A 20,027-nucleotide genomic window follows, 5' to 3' on the forward strand; every position below is an offset into this window, starting at 1 on the left:
CAGGGTTGAGTGGAGCTGGGCCCTATCTAACATCAACTAATCTAAGAGGTTTGTTTTTTGGACAACGGGAGGAATCTGGAGTACCCAACGGGAACATGCACAGGGAAAAAATGCAGACTCCTCAAAGCAAAACCCTAAAGTCAGGATTTGAACCCAGGACATTCTTGCTACCAAAAATATTTTAAAAAATTGTATTTTTGTTTTCTAATAGGATTTGGCTGCGTTTTTTTTTTTTTTTTTTTACACAATTTCCACCCAACCACTTTATTCTAGGCTATAAATCATTGGGATATAGTAAAGTTCCTGAACTCAAAGGTCAGCCAGGAACTAATGAGGATCTAGTTGTGGAGTATAACTTTACTTCAGCCTTTCCTAATCCTGAATTGCTCTCAGTGCCAAAATTCTCACTTCATTTTAGCGACGGAAAACAGTGAGTTGGTACTTAAGTTACAGCAGCTTAGTGGTGAACAACAGATTTTGATTGTCCTTCTGCGATGGTGAAACAGTCACTGACTTGTTGCTTCCTCGTTTTATGACTGGCTAACCGTTTCATTCGAAGTTAGACGATAAACTAGAAGTGGTAAATAGTTAATCAGCAGGTGACGAGCTCCTCATTAGTCCGTGACGAGTTCCTCATTACTTTGGCCCTTATTAGGATGTGTTCGAGAACCACAAAATTATGTGGGATTTTATGGATTTAGCAGTTTTTCCGAAAATTGTGTTCCCATTTCTTTGATCAAACATACAAATAGGAAACGTAACAAAGACTTATTTGTTTTTATTGACATAATTTACCCCTGTGGTAAAATAATGCTTTCCATGCCTTAGCTTTCAGGGATGAAAACATTACCAATGACTGCTTACATTTGTTAAAGATTGTTTTTATTGGAATAATGCATATTCAACATTAAACCCACAGATTAAAATTTTTTGGGTTCTTTGTTTAATTTTCAGTCTCTCACTATTATTATTACTATAATTGGTCATTTTTCTCTCCCTCGATTTTACGTTTATGATCACATTAATAAATTGACAGAACATAAAACAAGTTGCGATACAACAAGAAAAACTAGGTCTGAGGTCGATATCTTCTAATTTTCTGTAATTATTGCTAAAATGTCTTAAAAATTTAAATTATTTCTCTTTATATTTCAAATGTGTAACACTTAACAATTGCGAAGCATCGTTAAAACAATCAATAGTAAAAAAAAAATGTTAATTATGAACTGCAACAACCGTACTTTTGAATGTACCAAATAGTTTTGTCGCTTTATTTTCTGTGTTGAGATCAGATAAAACAAGTCAGTGCTTTTTTTTTTTTTTTTTTTCAAATCATCCCTGGATATTTACAACTCCTCCACACTTTGTGGAGCTGAGGCCTGAAACGTCAGGGCAAGGAAGCCTGAAGTCGCTTTGGTTGTTCTTCTCCTCATCAGAGTCCATGTTTGACAAAAGTTAACTTTCCCCCTCTGCTGCTCGTCATTCCTGGACAGGAAGATAAAACCACAGAAGTCGTGAGTTTATTGTCGTAGCGCATCTCTTTGCTTAGGTTATGATTTCAAATTCTTTTAAAGAAAAACTCTGGCTATGAGATCTTTTGCTTTTGCTCTTTTTTTTCTGCTTCATGATTTTTTTTTTGTTTCTGTTTCATGACTGAATTGATGTGCATGTCCCAGTTTTTCATGTAGTCTGAGTTTAACTTCAACACTGTGGTAGTCTGATGCCATGCAACTACTGTATGCAGGATCTAAGTATCAAAAGAAACTAAGCATCTACACTGCTCAAAAAAATAAAGGGAACACTTAAACAGGTGTTTAACACTTAAAGTGTTCCCTTTATTTTTTTGAGCAGTATATTTCGTTTGAGCTAAACAATAAACGCAAAGCAAGCACTAGCTTTAATGCTGTTGTTTTCAGTTTTGGACTAAGACAAGTGGGCTCACAGGAAGAAACAAGAGGACAGTAATAAGAAAGCTTTTGATAACTGCTGATATTTTGCAATGATTGCCTTTTGGATACTAAATTAGCCTTTTGTGAGGCTGTTGCACTGAACAACTACAGACGTCAAAGTTCAGCATTTCTCCACCATCGATTTTAACCTTTCAAACATTTAAAAATCACATGCAAACCTAAAATGATTCTTGGCTTTCTGCATGGCATTTCTATTTTTCTTTATGTGGTCTGGGAAAGTCTGCAGACTCGCACGTTACCTGTCGTCCTCCATGGACTGTGTTTCTGGAAGGAGATCATCTTTCTCCTTCCGATTCCCATCAGCACTAGACAGAAAGAAAAACACTGACATAAGTAATAGAGTGGTGCAGCCAAAGGACAGATATAAAAAAAATATCATTCTGAAATTGCTGGGTTTTTTTTTTTTGTTCTTTTCCAGCCAATAATCTCAAATGCATTGCCATATTCCGAAACTGTATGGTTGCTTTCAAAATGTATACGAAAAAATATGAAACACATTTTTCCTCATTCGTACAGTACTAACATTTATATAAACACTCTTTGGATGGTAGGTGGACCTTGCTGACCTCCGGTCCAAGACATAAGGACAGGAAGAGGAAAGTCAGTGGATGCCTTGTTGCTCTCCTGACACAACACCTGAATAAAGTCTCTGTTTCCTCGGTTCTTTACACAAACACACAGACATGAGTGGGACTGTGATAAATGAACACATTTAATTATTGTTAATTAGGCCAGTTCTTTCCTGGGCGTGCATTTCTAAACTATCGTTTGCAAAGGAAGCTTTAATTTGGCTTTCACAAAATTGCCGAACTTGAAAAAGTGAAGTTGTCTGCACAGCGATTATAATGAAATCACAAGACATTTTTTGTTCATTCTTGACCTACATCTCAGTTAGACGACAGAGTGCATTCTAAGTGTCACTGTGTGAAATATCCTTGATATTATTATTGACTGGAAAAACAACCATCTAGAGGTCACCGGCGACATTTTTAACATTTGCTGCATGGCACCATTTTCAAAGCATGGCATTTTAATGGGGCTTAGGCTCCTTAGGCACCAGCCTATTGACTGTCAAGCTGTCAATGCAGAACAGACGCTCCTGTGAGACCGGGATGCTTATGATAACGGGGGACCTCATGGTACGTCCAGGTGGCTGGTGAGCAGATGGTGTACATTAACATTGTACGGTGGCTCTATAAGGAAATTCTTTGATAACTCTTATGGGATATAGGTCACAGATAGGCTTTAATTTCCATCCACACTTCCTACTATACAACTATCTGACCAAACAGATAACTATATCATCTGCTGGAGGTGCAATGTAGGCCAAACAAATCAAAAAGACTTCTGAAGATAACATTTTCATCACATGAAAATCTTTTATTTTGTGAGGTTTTGGTAGTCATTACGGTAGTATGAACCTTAAATTGATCCAATGCGAACACGAGAAACCAATTGCCATCATTCGGAGATGCAACCTTGCATTAAAATAACAGTTTTGATACATTGCTCTATAGCCATTTTCAATTATTGGTAAACAAATAAATGATTAAATAGACCCTGTTAAACAGCATGTACTGAGAATAGAATAGAATAGAATATCGTTTATTGTCTCACAGTGGGGAAAATTGGGGCACGTATTCTAGACTGAGAGGATGCATCTGTCTTATTACATAACTCACATAAACAGTAAAACAAATCCCTAGGAAAGCATATAAAATACAAAATAATTTACTTTGACATTATCCTCAGGTCGCATACTCTACTGAGATGTACAGGAATTAATTTCCATAATTAAGGTTAGTGAGAACCATTGAGGGGGCCCCCACTACTTTCCTCAGGAGCAAATGAAATGATAACACCCCATAAGAACAAAATGATGCAGCTGCCAGAGCATCGTTTAGGAAGATTTATTAAGCCCTGAAGAGAAATACAAAACCTAATGCTGTGAAAGAAAAAAAAAAAATCAAGAGTCAGCCTACAATGAATCACTTATGAGCTATAGTGTAGTAGGCACACGCATGCTAACACATATGAGTAAGAATCCAGACAAATACGGTACAATGCAAAAGTATTCACACCCCTTGAACTTTTTTTTCCATCATTCAACTTTCTATACTTTAACACATTCAACAACAAAAATCCAGCACAACCAATTCCATCCAGACGTTGCCTCTAGAAGCTTCTATATTAAGTGTTATTTTTGTTTATATCAACAACATGAATGAAGAAAGAGCATCATGGACACCCAGGAACACACCAGGCAGCTCAGGGATAGAGATTTTAGAGAGATCCAAAGCGGAAAATACATCACACATGACTATCCAATGTTTTATCTGAAAAGGGAGAAAGCGTGGTACCGCTTCAGAACGATCAAGCGTTGGCCACCTACCCTAAAATGGAAAATCAGAGAAGTAAGAGCCTATCATAGCTCTGGAGGAGCAGCAGAGATTCACTCTACAAATGTGGCTTTTACTTGTGAGAGGCCAGAAAAACAAAAGCCACTGCTGAAGGAAAGCCGCACAGAATCCTATGTAAAAAAAATGTTTCCATAAGGAAACATAGTAAATGTGTAGAAGGTGCTTTTGTCAGAAACACTGTAGTTGAGCTTCTAGCACTGCACATCACGCTGGACACACCATCCCCACATTGAAACTTGTTGGTGGGTGCATTGTGCTGTGGAGATGCTTTTGTTTAGCAGGAGCAGGTGAACTGCACGGTCAGAGCTGATGGGATGATGGAGGGAGCAAAAATAGCGAGCAACTGGAAAAAAAGAAGTCAGAACACCCGAAAGCTCGGGGTTTTGTCGCCGTGGCAAGACGAAATGTGAGGGTGGAGGGGGCAGGGGGGGCCCCAAGGGTGTGGATACTTTTGCGAGGCACTCTCTCCATAATTCTCGATTCTGCCTTACACGTTACTCAGCTCGTGGTCAGAGAAGACGCTGTCCGTATCCACTGGCCGCTGTGCCGAACTCTTCAGGTGGGTGGTTCTGCTCCAAATGATTTCACAGACCAGATCAAAGTCATCTCTGGGCGCGTTTGGGTGAATCCATGTGCGGCGCGGGAACGGAGCGAGGGCGCTGAAGCGTGCGCTGGTACTAAGTGGCTTCCAAGGATCTTCTACCATTATTTTTTCTTCTTCTTTTTTTTTTTTATTTATATATATATATATATATGTGTGTGTGTGTATATATATGTATATTGGGTGGAATCTTACTCTTTTAAAAGCGTGTGTTGTTTTGTTGCTATTCTGAGCACAAAGGGAAACAGTCCACCTGGCGCGTTCTTGCTGCCATGGAAACGATATACAATTCCGGAAGAACAACTCGGCGACTGAGAAGAATAGTTAAATGACTTAACACGTGTTTGATTTAAGCAGGAGGGTCCTGAATGCATCTCCTCATACTCAACAAACACGAGTAAGAATGTAACTGCAAACCTAATGAGTCCATGCAACGTGCCCACGCCAGGGAAGGTTGTTGGAAACCGAAGAATGTTTGATCGATATCCGATACAAGCAAAAGTAGCAGCGCGGTCCCGCTCCCTGCTCCCCCCACCACCCAAGCGTATCGAGAACTAATTATAATAATTCTGTGCAAAAATGGAAGTGAAATTCAAATTTACTGAGTATTGGGGGGGAGCAATAGTTCCGGGTAGTTTGGCATCCATTTCACGTGTAATAAGCAGAATGTGAACATAGCAGGTTAAACTGCTGGGCGAGTCCAATGATTGGTCTTAATGGACGGACACGATGGCCCCCAAGTCACGCCTTAGCAAAACAGAACAAGAAGACCTGAGTCTTTTACATTACTATTATTATTATTACTATTATTATTATTATTATTATTATTATTATTATTATTATTATTATTTGAGATTCAGTGAGTAGAGTGGAGCATCTTCATTCATTGACTTTACTGCAAACATCTTCTGAACTGATCTCAAAGGACAGAGGAGAAAGTGTGTGTGTGTGTGTGTGTGTGTGTGTGTGTGTGTGTGAGGGAGAGAGAGAGAGAGAAGGGAAGAGGCGGGTGGGCAGACACCGAGGAGAGATAGAGACGCGCAGAGTGGAGAGCAGGTCTGCAGTCTGAATCTTGGCGTCGCGCAGACCCCGAGTCGACGCTTCGTGGCCGCTCGCTGCGATAGATGCTGGGATTACCACAGACAGACCTACCGCATCCTCCGATCACTGACTGAACACGCTCCGAGGCTGCGGGCTCGAAAACTTCTCCAAGCCGTCGAGGAAAGAGGTTTTCTTTTTTTTTTTTTTGTTCTTTTTTTTTTTTGGTTTTTCTTCTTCTCTTGGATCGTTGGATAACATCTCCTTTGGACGGGGCGCCTTTTATGAATCTCCGTCTAATGACGAGCTCAAACGTGGATTTACTGGAAGTAAAATCAACCTACTGTTTAGATTAAAAAACAAAAAGGAGGAACGAGAGAAATTGAGAGAGAAAGAGAGCGAGCTCTGTTGGATTTGGGTACCATCAGTTACATTTCTGGAGCGGAGGAGAGATTTTCGTGATCTTATTTATTAATTTCATTTTGGAGGTGGTGGGTAAATCACTGGCCAATTCTCTCTCCCTCTCCTTCTCTCTCTCTCTCTCTCTCTCTCTCTCTGTCTCCCCCCACCCCCACACCCGCCGACCCCCACCACCACCCTACGGTTTGCCTTTTAGGTGTGAAATCTATCTTATCAGAGAGAGACTCTGAGCCCCCTTTTGGTCCCCCGCATGACATGGTTCAGTCCAGCTGTGAGATCCGAGCCTCCTCCATGCATTGGGATTTTTCTCAGCTCCGACACCGAGTGAATCTCCCTCTTCTGAGCATCTGAGAACTCATCGTGCCTGCCAGAAAAAAAGGAAAGAAAAAAAAAAAGAGAGAGAGAGAGAGACCCTGCCATGACCACCACTTCAAATCGGGATCGGGACGGAGCACCGGGACTTGGAAGGAGAGCGGAATCCGTATGCAGAAAGGGAGATGATGGCATTGGGGTTTTAGCAGCTCTGATGAAAGCTGGAGCTCAGGCGCGCTGCTGTCGGAGCCGAGTGCTGCTCTTCTACATGGGGTTGCTGATGCTAGTCGCCACAGTTGAGGGTGAGTTTTCTGCCCCCCCCCCCCTCTCCCCCCTCACACACACACACACACACACACTCTCTCTCGCTCTCTCTCCCTTCACAATTCTCCCCCAATCTTTTCAGCTGAAGACGTGTAAAAAAAATAAAATAAATAAATAAATGCAGCAGGCTTTACCCCCGCACACTCCACCGCCCACTCTTTCCCTCCACCTCATCGGTCCTTGACTGAATGCAAATCACGCAACCCGCACGCCAGAGAAGCTCTTTAAAAAAAGATAAAAAAAAGTGTTTTACACGATCGATCTCGGTGTGACGTCGCTGTTTCGTCAACCACGTAAAGTGTTGAAAAAAAAAAAAAAGAAAAGCTAGCTAGCTGCTGGAGGTTGGGTATTTTGGTGGCAGCAGATCCTCAGGACTCGACAACCTTGACTCATCGGATTCTGGTTCCATTAAGAAACGGGATGCTTGTTTTGGAGAAGGTTCTTTTTTAAAAAAAAAAAAAAAATTATTTCTCTTCCCGTGGTAAAAGAGACACAGCGGTGGGACAGCATGCATTTGCCCTCATGAGGAAATCCGTTGAGATGGACAAGAAGGAGGCTGATTATTATGCTGTTCAGAGTCCGAGAGCTGGTGTGTGTGTGTGTGTGTGTGTGTAGGTAGGTGTGTGTGTGTGTGTGTGTGTGTGTGTGTGTGTGTGTGTGAGGCAGAAAGAGAGTGAGGGAGAGAGTGCATAGATAAATCTTACTCTTTTTGTGCTACCTGCTCTCTAAAGTAGCATTGGTGTTGCAAAGAGTTTCTCTCAGCCTCTGTCTGTTCAGGTCGGGTTGTCCTGCGCTCTTGTGCGCGCGCAATTGTCACAAACCTTGAAGCAGCACGAGCTCGAGCATTCAACAGATTGCCACTCTTCCCGTTCATCTACACTTCCACTCACCGAGTGGGCTCCCTTCAAGGCGATGCTCATCTGCATCAAGAAGGAAGAAGAAAAAAAAACAGCAACTCACGATGTTATTTAAAACCTTCTTAGGGGGGAAGAACCGAGTGGGGATCTGTTTTAAAAAAGAGAGAAAGGCAGCCGCTCTATCTCTGTCTTGGCTCCGCACCAATGAGCGAGCACCTATTTTTAGCAAAATGAAGAAAAAAAGAAAGAAAAGCAAACAAGAAATGTTAAGAATACTGCCACAATATGAATTTGACTCTCCTAACCTTTAGCTTGGGCAGCTTGAGTTTAAGGGAAGGGTGGTGGTGGTGGGTGAAACTTGAACCTTTCAGGCCTTTCTGCGCACATTGTCTCCCACTTTTTGATCCAACACGTCACCTGTACCGTTGAAGCTATAAGCTCAGTCCTGATGAGAGCGACGCATTTTCCCCTCGACTTGAGTAAATCCCATTCTACGTCATATTGTTTTATTTGTACCCAGGGAGCTTTTATTGTCTCCACTCTCCACCGGGGGGTTTCAGCCAATAAATCGACTCCAACTTATTACACACTTTTTTCTTCTTCTTTTTTTTTTTTAAAGTCTGGAGAGCGGAAGAGACTTGTAACAACTTGTGCTTGGAGTGGCGGCAGTAAAGCGGCTTTTATGTTTCACGCTTTCCCGGTGCTGATGAGGTCTGGCGGTGCTGCCGCAGCCACCAGCAGTTGCCCCTTCCCCCCATTGAGCGGCACCAGAGCCTCGCACTACACAGCGGAGAGGGAACAGAATGGGACCTTTCCTGGTCACTTTTATTAAAGCCAAAGCAAGATTTTTTTTTTTTTTTTTTTAAAGTCCAATAACTGAAAAGAATGTGCCAAAATCCCAATGAATCCCAACCTTCCTACCTCCTCCTTTTTTTTTTTTTGTAAAATCCCTGCTTGCATTTATTAACTGTTCCTCTTTTGATTGCTTCCTTCTCTTCTAAAAGTGTCAACTATTTTGTTTGAACAGTAAGCTGGCCCAGATAACCCCCCATTTTTCAACAATAACAAAAAAAAAAGTTAAATAAGCTTCCATTCATTTAACAGCAAAGTGAAGGGGAAGGGAATTGGTTGAGGGCGACGCGTCTCCCTCAATAAATGCACCTGTGATGCATTTATATTTTTAAAATTTTCTATCTCCGACTTCATTTTGTCGTGACGTTGGTTTACGCCAGATCACGTCCTGTAGGCCTGCGCCTGTAATTAACCATAAAGTTATGTAAGTGATGTTGATTTTGTTGAGGGTCTGGATGCTTGAAACAGTTTACCACTTACTTTCTAATTCCGTGGGTGGCCCCGCCTGCTGGCTCGCTAGCGCGCTGCAATGTTAGCACATTCAAGTGCCTCCTGCATTTGAGGCTTTGTGAATTTGCTAATTTGCTAGTTTAACCAGCAGCGAGTGTCCGGAGGTTGGCTGACATTTCCAACACCCCGGAGAGCGACAGGACGCAGCAGAATCCGCCGCACGGATTAGAAAGTTCAGATCAGCACCGCGGACAGTTCCGCAAGCAACAGACTCCGCAGCAGTAGCTAACGCTTTTAGCGGAAATTAATCCGTCGCAAAGAGCAAATTTCTTTTCTTTTCTGTTAAAACATAGTCAGCGAGTTAGTGATTAAGCTTCTTAGATCATATATTTGGTGGGTGTATTTAATTTTTTATTTTTATTTTTTTTGCAATGAATAGCGTCGAAATTGAAACGATTTAAGTAACAAAACAGGAGGCACGTCACCTGTTGAGTAAATTGTCGTTGTTGAATTTAATAATGTAAGTAAGGTTAAAGGGGTTTTAGGAGGAAATGTTCTCAATATGTTGCTTACACCTGTTAAAAATCCAATAACATTCATAAAGATCTATTTATGGCTGTTTTAGGTGTGGCCTAAAATGACCTAAAAATACTTAACAAAACGACTTTAGATAACTATATAACTTTTCATCCAATATATATATATATATATATATATATATATATATATATATATATACATATATATATATATATATATATATATATATATATATATATATATATATATATATATATATATATATATATATATATATATGTTCATCTGGATCTTATTTCATCATTCAGTAAGGTAACACCACTTTTTTTAATGCATTTTGAACAAATATTTTCTCTGGGGGGACTTAAATGCTGCCTAATGCATGTTTGGTGAAGCAATAGTATCAGCCTGGAGTTTACATCCACTCATCTTGACATAAATAATAAATTAATTTCGGTCTATTAGTGGTTTATCCAAACTATTGTATTCCCAGAGTGGAATGCAACTAGCAACTTCAGTGTATTTCAAACAGAAGAGTAGAAGGACAAGGCCTGGTGTGGGACTCTGGGGTGACTGTGGCCCAGTGGGTAGAGTAGATTCCTCCTGGCACTTGTCAAGGTCAGATAGTGTCAAGACACTCACCCAAGTTGTCTACTCATCTGTGTATTGGTCTACAGACGCGTGTGGATGGGTGAAAGCTCGTTGAGTAGTCAGTATGACTAGAAAAGCTGTTATTAACTTCAGTCCATTTACCATCGGATTCCCCTCTACATCCCAAAACATGACTGTCAACAAAAAAAAGAAAAGGAAAAAAAGAAAAAGAAACAATGGTACTCGTTTTAAGAAAAACTGAGGTGTGCTCATACATCTCCAAAGTAAGACCTTCTCGTGGCAAATCAGATTCTTTCTCTGCTTGGTGAGGAAAAACCACTTGTCCAGAGACAACCTGTGACAAAAAGAAAAGATGATGATATAGATTGTTTGTTTGTCTGGAAGTCAGCTGGAGAGGTCCAAATAATGTCAGCCTCAGGGTCTCAAAAGCTTGTGCAGAGCAGCTCTTTGAGATTCTGCCACACTTCTTCGACCTTACCCAGGAAAGGGTTGAAGTGCTGTGGAAGACCTACTGCCCTGACATCCTGCATTATAAATGTAAAGTCATGTCTTAATGCTGTTGAGGAGTAAAAAAACCCTTTTCTAAAGATGCAGTTTTGAAGTATTAATGTGGATTTTTCTATACGTATTCAAGCCTGTACTGTATGTATAATTTCAATCCTGCGTGGCTTACACGTTTTATTCTAACGTTTGTGCCCAGTTACTCAAATATTTGTTGTTGTTTATTTTATTTAATTTTTTTTATTCTTCCCAAAATTTATTTATGATATTTAACAGTGGAAGTGGATTTCTGACCGGCATCGTTAACAGTGGATTAAATCTCGTGATAACAGTGATTTAGGTGTTCTCACTTCTCATCCGCTCTTGTAGTTCATATGATCTGCTTTTCCCGATACCTCAACATGAATTGTGGCTGAGGAAAACCGAGCGCTATCCCTGGTGATAACTAGATGGGTAATGCCGCCTTGTCATCGTTTCTGTGCCTTAGCAAAAGAGCCAAAGTGATCCACTGATAAAGATATTGATCATAAAGATGTGTTACTATGGGAGGATACGCACAGAGATGGGGAAAAAAGAGAGGATATTGTTGTAGATGGGTGATAATCTTCCAGCAGCTGAGCATTAATTTGACCTCTATGTTTTGGTGCCTTTTTAGAGCTGGGTGATTCCCACCCTCTCCCCCCCTTTCTGAGCAAATCATCTATTTGGAGAGCTTATTTTCTTATCAGGCAACAAGCAGACACCTATTTTAACAACTAACAGCTTGTAAGTAAGCTTGTGGGCACATGTATGCGTGTGGTTGGATGACTTTGTGAGTTGCCGCCTCCATTTACTCAGAGAGTGATTAGATGAAACTGTCGACACGGAGGTTGTGAGCTGCAGGAAAAAAAATAAAATCCGTAAGAGAACCCACAAAGCTTTTGGATTTCCTCGCCTTAGTTTACCCATCAGGCAGCTGATGTGCCAGCGCACTCCTCCGTCTTTTTCCGTTGGACCTTCGTCCCTCTAGGTTGCCGCTCCCTCCTTTGTCGTATCGCTCTGGTGATTCATGCCGTCCTCTGTCTCCAGATGGTCTGGGCTCTGTCGCCGCACTTCGTCACGCCGATTACAGCCCCGCATCGGTACACACACATAATTTCACGCACATGCAGACACCCACTGAGATAAAATGCAGCCAAACATCCAACTTCGCCAGTTACGTCACACGCAAAAAAACATGAAATGAAACAAAGCTTTACATTCGCAAAAAAAAAACACAAAACATAAACATCAGATTCGCTAAAGTTTGATGTTACCCTTCTTTAATTTTACTCCAAACACGTTAACCGACAATTTTTATATGTCTGTAGGCATCTGTTATAAAGACAGTTCCTTCAAATCTAACACAACTTGAGAAAGTCTTTGTTGGAGAGACACACACATATGATATAATGTTCACTATGCCCCTGAGTTTAAGATTAAATTAATAAATGTGGATATTTGGCTCAGTTTTTACTTGCAGGCACCATTTTTGGTGCCGCTTTTATAGTTATGTTCATTAATTGATCTTTTATCACAGTACTATATTGTAAGTACATATCTTCTTGTGGTAAATTATTGGCTTGGTCGTGTGTTTTAGATCGTCATCCTGCTGAAACAACCAAGAAACTTCCTGGCATTTTAGAAAAGCTTCTGATGACTTGCACTCAAACCAGGCCTTTTGAAACAGAACCAGGCCCACAGGATCATAGAGCCCCCGTCATGGATGAAAGAGAGTATTGATATAAGAACTCGCCCAGCGGCTAAAAGAAATAAATCTGTGTCACGTCATTTTTATATGCCTAAGAATCAAAGGTTCGTGGCTTGCATATTTTTAGGTTCCTGGTACCTGTGACCGCTGTTCAAAAGTAGAGCATAAAATGAAGAAAATGCAGGTTGATTTCTAATCAATTGCTTTGTCACTGGCGATTTTGGAAAAGAACTAATGTTTTGACACAAATTTCTCTGTTTCCCACTTGATCAAATGTACTCAAATATGACACTATGATACTGCAATAAAAAAGGACGTCGTTTTTATAAGCTTCAGGCGACGTTGTCAAGGATTCCTATATGGATATCTGCATATTACGTGACCGCTGTGGGGAGTGAGAAAGCATGAAGCAGCTACTGTAAATCCCTGAAAAGCAAAAGATAGACACAGATGACCCGTCTGTCTTGTCACGACAGAGATTTTACTTGCAGCGTTTTTTTAGTTTCTCGAATTACACTGCTCTTATCAGACACCAGTGATCCAAGAGATTGAAGATTAGATATCAGGAAGGAGGTACCTTGTCCTTGTCCTTGTCTTTTTCTTCCCCACTTCTGCCTTTCTCACCGTTTGCCGTATAGGCAATCTGTCACTGGCCTTTTTTCTGGGAACAAGGTAGAGTTATCGTGTGGAGAGAAGCGTCGAGAGAGTGTGGGAGGCGACTTATACTCCCACACCGGGGAAGACTATTTTGAGATTTGTTCAAGTTTAGATTTTAGACCAACAGAAGGCAAGCCGAAGATTTAACGATGCTCTGTTTGGAAGGCTGCTGATGGATAAGGATTTAATAAATAGGAACGAAAAAAATGCTTAGCCATTTGTACTCGCCGACATTGATATGTGTTCACTGTAATTTTGGACGCCACATGAAAATGACCTAAAGATGACAGATTTTCTTTTTAATCCAATGGTTACAATTTGTGTGTTTTAATTTATTCAGAGCAACAACATTTTGAGAAACAAGCATTGTAATTTGGGAACAGGCATATTTCCTAACTAATACGACACATGTCCATTTGTATGCATTTTAGAAGAGTTGCAAAAATGTCCCAAGTTCTTGTTCTGTTTTTTTTTCTTCCAAACAGCAAATAAATATTGCAATAATAAGTCTTCCTACATCACTGATTAAAACATATCCACATCAAACCAATATCTTTCAGATTTCTACACTTGCCTTTATTCACTATTTTGTTTTGTGTTGACAGTAACGTCTGTTCATTTAAACTTTATGACAGCCATGTTATATCTGAATGTATCCGAGTTTCACCGAAGCATGCTCAACCCTTATCAGTCATACCCCCCAAAAAAACCCAAACACTTACATGCAAGTCAATGGGTTCATGAGGACACCTTAAACTTCGAATGCCATGTAATAATTTACCCATTCATGTGAATACTTAAATCTAGTAAGGCAGCGTGACTGTTGCTGCAACCAAAAGTCTGCCGAGAATACTAATTATACATCTGCATCTGCGCCTGTAATGGCTTTGTAAATATTTGCGGTAAGAGCCCGTTGCAGCAGCTGGTAATGACCAACATTCATAACACTGAGAGACACAGCCAGTCATTCAGACTCCAGGTAATAAAATCCAAATGTGACAAAAACTATACTTTATATGTGCGTTAATGTGTTAAGTGTTTTAAAAAAAAACAATAAAAAAAACCTTTAAAAAAGTTTTAATAAGGTGCACAGCTGGGTGATAATTTTAAAAAAAGAATGTAGTTCTTGAATAGTTGTCATCCTTTATGTGCGAAACTGCTATGGTAAACATTTAGTTAGCATGGGTTCAGCTGTCCACTAAAAATGGCTCCGAAATATTAAGAGTAGGTACATTAAAAAACAACTGCCTCGGTGATTGCTCGGAAAATTCTAAGTCAACTACTATAAAATACATTCCTTGGGTATGTTGTGACAAACACCTGTTGCTTAAGATGAATCAACTTGTCACACTGGCTTGTTGAAGTATCTACATCAATCTTGAAAACTAAAGAACGCACTCAGTACAGACCAGCAGAAGGTTGCCGAATAAAAAAGCTAAAAAAAAAAAAAAGAAACATATTGATAGCCACTTATTATTTTTTAAGAAATGGTTCACTGCAGTTTTTAGCTGCTTTTCTACCATCCTGATTGCACCTAGCTGTGCTGCAGTGCTTACTATAGTGACCACATAAACATGAGCAGGTGGATGTTTGGTTTCTTTTTTATTTCATTTGAGTAAAAGATGGAATGTTTTATACCAATTATAGCAAAATGACAGTAGAATTCAGCTGGTGTTGCCCACAGTCGCCACCCACCACAGTATCACCAGGATTTTGGAAATTATGCATCTTAGAATTATAGTGAGCGTGATTACCACGACTACAGTTGATGTCCATCAAATCAACATTAATATTTGTGTTTACCAAATATTTTAAATACATTTTTATTAGATAATACCTTTTCTCAGCTCAGTAGTTTATCTTTTGTTTGTCTCTTCTTTATATTTACCATAAATCATGTTGTGCTGCTATTTTTTAAGTATGATTCATTGATTGGTTAATTAATTAGTAAAAGAAATAAGATCTGTGTTGAAAAGCTTCCTGGATTTAGTGTTGATTTTAAAATACATTGAATGGAACAGGAATACACCTGAATAACAAAGGATGCCAGCATGGATGACCATCAATTATGAAAACAGAGACATTTTAACAAGTTTAAATGGAGTGAGCTTTTGAGTCTCTTGACTTTAAAGTACTGCTGCATATTTCAGGAGAAAGAGAAATTGAATTTACTGAAACTCTGAACTGCGTTGGATATCTGAAACCATAGTCTGTGTCTTGCATGGCGTGAATTAGGCTCAAGCTGATAGACTTTTGAAACTACAAACTACACGTTTCTAGGCTAATTGAGCCTGACTTTGTTACGTTTCTGACTCTTTCAAAATGTTTATTTGTTCTTTTTTTTTTATCTTCCCCAAAGGGTCAATAATTGATGAATGCTTGTTCCACATCCAACATGGACATGCATGTGGGAATGCAAAGTGCCTGTAACCACACATGTAGCAGAAGCAATATGATTACACGTGAAACTCATCACTTGCAACTGTGCTTCACAAGCTGTCAGTCAAGCCTCCCCCTGGGGGCATGGTTGAATCTGAGTTGAAAGGTTAAAGTGTACCATTGCGAGAAGTAACTCGGATTGATCGCCTGCTCATCCAACTCTACGTGATTGATGGAATTGCCCTGCTGGGACAGTCACAGTCTGACCTTTGGATCGGTGCTTACACGCCCTGGCTTTAATCCAAGCTCGTCAAACGGGGAGCGCATGCTCACGTATGATCTTTCGCTTGCGCTTTGCTCAAACCGCTCATCGGCGTGTTTGCCTCAGAGAGGCACGTCACACGTTAAACGACGCTATTGACTTCGACTGATTTCTGGTGTAATTTTGGGGGGAAACTTGTGGGAGGCTGCATGTGGCTTTTTTTTTTTTTTCCAAAACGGGAGCAAACTCCAGGCGCTCTGCTCTCGCATGTGAGAAGAATGAAAATGAGGTGATAATTGACTTTCGCTGTTTCACACGTCAGTGTCACACACAATTGTGCTTACAAGCATCAAGAAGGCAGGAAGAGGGGTCGGGTTTGGGGGAAAAGAAATTATTTCAGACATCTGAGTAGTGCATTGTAAGGCTGCATACACTGGTGGGTTTGTGCGTGAAAAGCTAAATTTGCACATTAAGCAGACTTTAGTAAGGATAAATTAATGGTCTTGCCTTTTGTATCTGCCTGTATAGTGTTGTCATGGGAACAACAAGCATCGTTTTTTTCTTTACTCATCTTCCCTTTATCAATAGATAATCCAGGGTTAGCCTGAAATGAACTGTTACAGATCAGACATATATGTTTCACCAAGCCTTTAGTCTCATCGTATTATTTTGTGGAAAGCTCATTTCTACTGAGGCTGAATAGAAGCTATGCACAAAGAGAGGTGCCTCAAGAAGAAGAGTATCTTTGACTCTGAATGAGCTACCGTCTATTGATTAACTCCAAACCTCGGTGAACAGGTTGTGGAAAGGGCTGTTAGTCAGAGGGAGGCCAGGCTAATGCAGACCTAGTTAAACATTTTCATGCAAATAAGAATACCCCCCCCCCCCCCAAAGTTTATTTTAGTGTAACGATTGTTTTTTTCTTTTTTTTTTGTCATCTGTGGGGATAGAATTGGACGCCTTGCATGTCCTTTTGGCAGGAGCGACAGTACCGTGGGTTAAATATGACCCAGCTGGAAGGAAACTGCCCCGCTCCTCCCTTCGTTTCCTCTGTCTGGGAGGACACATGCTCCATTGTGCTCTTTTCACCAGTCCCTGATAACAAATAAGAGTGTGAGCATACATTCATTCAAAATGTGTATTTCTCCCAGCTTCTCATGTGTGTGTGTGTGTTTTTTTTAGCATTCTGAACCCAAGATCTATGGGAATAATCTACGCATGTGGGCTTTTTACACACCACACATATGAGCCCTCCAACCAGATCGAAGCATATTTTTTAAGCTCTTGCGCATGTACGTGTTGCCATAGGCATCATCAGATCCTCGAAAGAAATTCAAGAGACTGTGGATGTCATAAGTGGGACATCTGCGCCGTCAGCATGGAGCAGTATACACATGTCCCCTTATTTACAGTTTTATATATGTTTGTCTGAGTGTCTGCTGAGTACTTATTGAGTATCAGCTCTGTCTGCTTTTTTTGCTGGTACTTGCGCTGTGTCTTTCTTTGACACTTTCTGGAGCGGAATGCCTTCTAAAGATTTTTTTTTTTTTTTCCTGACTTAAAAGAATGTGATTTAAGTTAAGTTTAAGCAGACTGTACCAAGTTTGTTTTGTCAAAAGTGCCATTTGCCTCACCCTGCAGTCATTGATTTCAAAGAGGTCGCATTAAAGCTGAGATGCTGATGTTTGGACATGTAAAATGTATATATTCTCTCCGCATATGAATCTATAAATAGTTTGGTTTCTGTCAGTTCTGTAAAGATACAAGAGAGAACCATAGCGAATTTCTCTTTTACATGACCAGTACTTTAATTTTACTTTGCTGTAAAAATAACCATTAAATGGTTTCAAATTTAACAAACTTTGGCTCCTCTATGCTTTAGGAAATATTTCGCCCTATTTGATGTTTGATCTGAATTGATTAGCTACTTAAGCACCTGAACTTCTGATTATCTGTCAGAAAATGTGTGCAGTTCACCTTATTTTGTGTTAATTGAACCGTCACTGCGTGTGACGTTAAGCTGACAGGCTGACATAAAAAACACCCTGTTTTCACCTGGACAAATTGCATCATTTGTTCATAGAACGTGGCAATATTCAGATCAATCATCAAATAGGATGAAATATTTCATAAAGCATAAAGAGCCAAAGTTTGTTAAATTTTAAACCACGACTCCTGCTAAGTAAAATTAAATTATGGGCCATTATAAAGAGAAATTGGCTTTGTTCTCTTTTGTTTCTAGAGCTGACAGAAACCAAACTATAGATTTATTAGCAGAGATAAAATATGTTTTACATATCCAAACATCAGCATCTCAGCTTTAAGCCACATTTTATAGAATCCAATAATAACTAAATAAAGAGTTAACTGCCCCAACCAGACCCAAAAAAGGTTTTGCGTCTTTATTATTTGCTATATTAAAGACACATCATATCTTAATTTATTGCATTCTCGTGTAAGTTTTGGCTTTATTCTTAGCACTAGAAAAGAAAAGGTCGTCCAGTGACTGTAGGTGCATCAGCACCCCCCCCCCCCCACGCCCCACACTTCATCCCCACCAACTTGCAACACAAAGTTACACCCTTAGCCTAAAAACTTCTTTTCCTGAATAGTCAAAATAATCGGGGCACCGGGAGAAAAACTTTGCATCCAATCCAATCATTAATCCATTCATCCAATTATCCAATTGATAGTTGTTACCGTCCCTCATCCTGAGCAGTCAAGTAGAGAGGAACAACTCCCTTTTAACAGGAAGACACTCCAGCTTAGAGAGACTGATCATATTCTATGACCTGTTCAAAATTAAGACGACTAAGAAAACATAAAATATAGAAACATTAGGACTGGAAGCCATTTTATGAGGCCATGTAAGGAGTGTGTGCTAAAAAGAAACGCATTAAGAATCTGAACTAGATAAGTTCATATTCTTTGTATCTCTAACAGTCAGTGAGTGAGACACAGAGGTAAATTTAAAAGACACCAATTGACCTAATCACTTTTTCCCCGAAGGTAGGAAAAACCGGAGCACCCGGAGAAAACCTATGCATTGAGTTTAAAGTGTGTCCATTTAAAGAATGTCTTCAAATATTAGTGAGTGAGAGACAAAGGTAAATTTAAGAGAGACCAATTAGCCTAATCACTTTTTCCCCGAAGGTAGGAAAAACCGGAGCACCCGGAGAAAACCTTTGCATTTAAAGAGATGGGATGCATATCAGGAGGCATCCTAACCAGATTTTCCGGCTCAAGAACTCAATGGCCTTGGATTTGGAGGCACCGATTCTCATCCCGGCCACTTCGCACTCGGCTGCGAATCGCTCCAGTGAAAGCTGTAGATCACGACCTGATGAAGGCAGTAGGACCACATCTTCTGCAAAAAGCAGAGATCTGATCCTAAGGCCACCAAATCGGATCCCCTCAACACCTTGGCTGTGCCTAAAAATTCTGTCAATAAAAGTATTGAATAGAATTAGTGACAAAGATTAGCCTTGGTGGAGTCCAACTCTCACTGGAAACGAGCCCGAGGTACTGCCGGCAATGAGGACCAGACTCTGGTCTGTTCCTGAGCTTCTGTAGCTCAGGATCAGATCACCAAGGTCCCTACCTTCAGCTGCCATCCTTTTGACTCTGCACCCCACCAGTTTGTCTCCCCCAAAGGTGGTGAACCCGTGTGAAGAGGGAATCATGTCTCCTCTTCGGCTGTGCCCGGCTGGGCTCCATGGGTTAAAGCCCAGCCCCAAGGTGTATACGCCTCTTGTATGTGATGCTCACAAATGCACCTCATAATATCTTGTTGCCTTTAACCTCTAATGAGGGAACTTTAACGTTCCCATCAACTGTGGCACGCCTGCCTGATTGACCACTATTTTTTCTCTGCTCAGGTTCCCTGATGACAATCTTCCTGCCTGAAAGTGTAAATGATGGCATTTCAAGCTTCTTTTTGCTAGGGGGTATTGGGCTAAGGTTTAGCTTTTCTATCGTTATGAGCTTGTCTTCTTTCAATACTGGATCTAACCTGCCTCCACCCAGAGGCAAGGTTCCTTTATAACGAATTGACTTTCCGTCAATGGATGGTAGAAATTTGGCTTGCTGATCGTTGGTCTGTG

The 20,027-nt window shown here is 40.4% G+C and overlaps 1 protein-coding gene across 1 annotated transcript in view; it reads left to right on the plus strand.

Annotated features, from left to right (window-relative positions):
- Positions 1 to 6,615: 6,615 nt before the first annotated feature.
- The window catches only part of csmd2 (CUB and Sushi multiple domains 2), a 264,361-nt gene continuing 250,949 nt past the window's right edge, over positions 6,616 to 20,027 (plus strand). The window contains exon 1 of the mRNA XM_028036079.1: positions 6,616 to 7,063. Coding sequence (XP_027891880.1) covers positions 6,868 to 7,063 — 196 coding nt within the window. The 5' untranslated portion in view covers positions 6,616 to 6,867. The remainder of the gene's footprint in view (positions 7,064 to 20,027) is intronic.

The sequence above is a fragment of the Xiphophorus couchianus genome, chromosome 13 (assembly GCF_001444195.1).
Source record: "Xiphophorus couchianus chromosome 13, X_couchianus-1.0, whole genome shotgun sequence".
Lineage (NCBI taxonomy): Eukaryota > Metazoa > Chordata > Actinopteri > Cyprinodontiformes > Poeciliidae > Xiphophorus > Xiphophorus couchianus.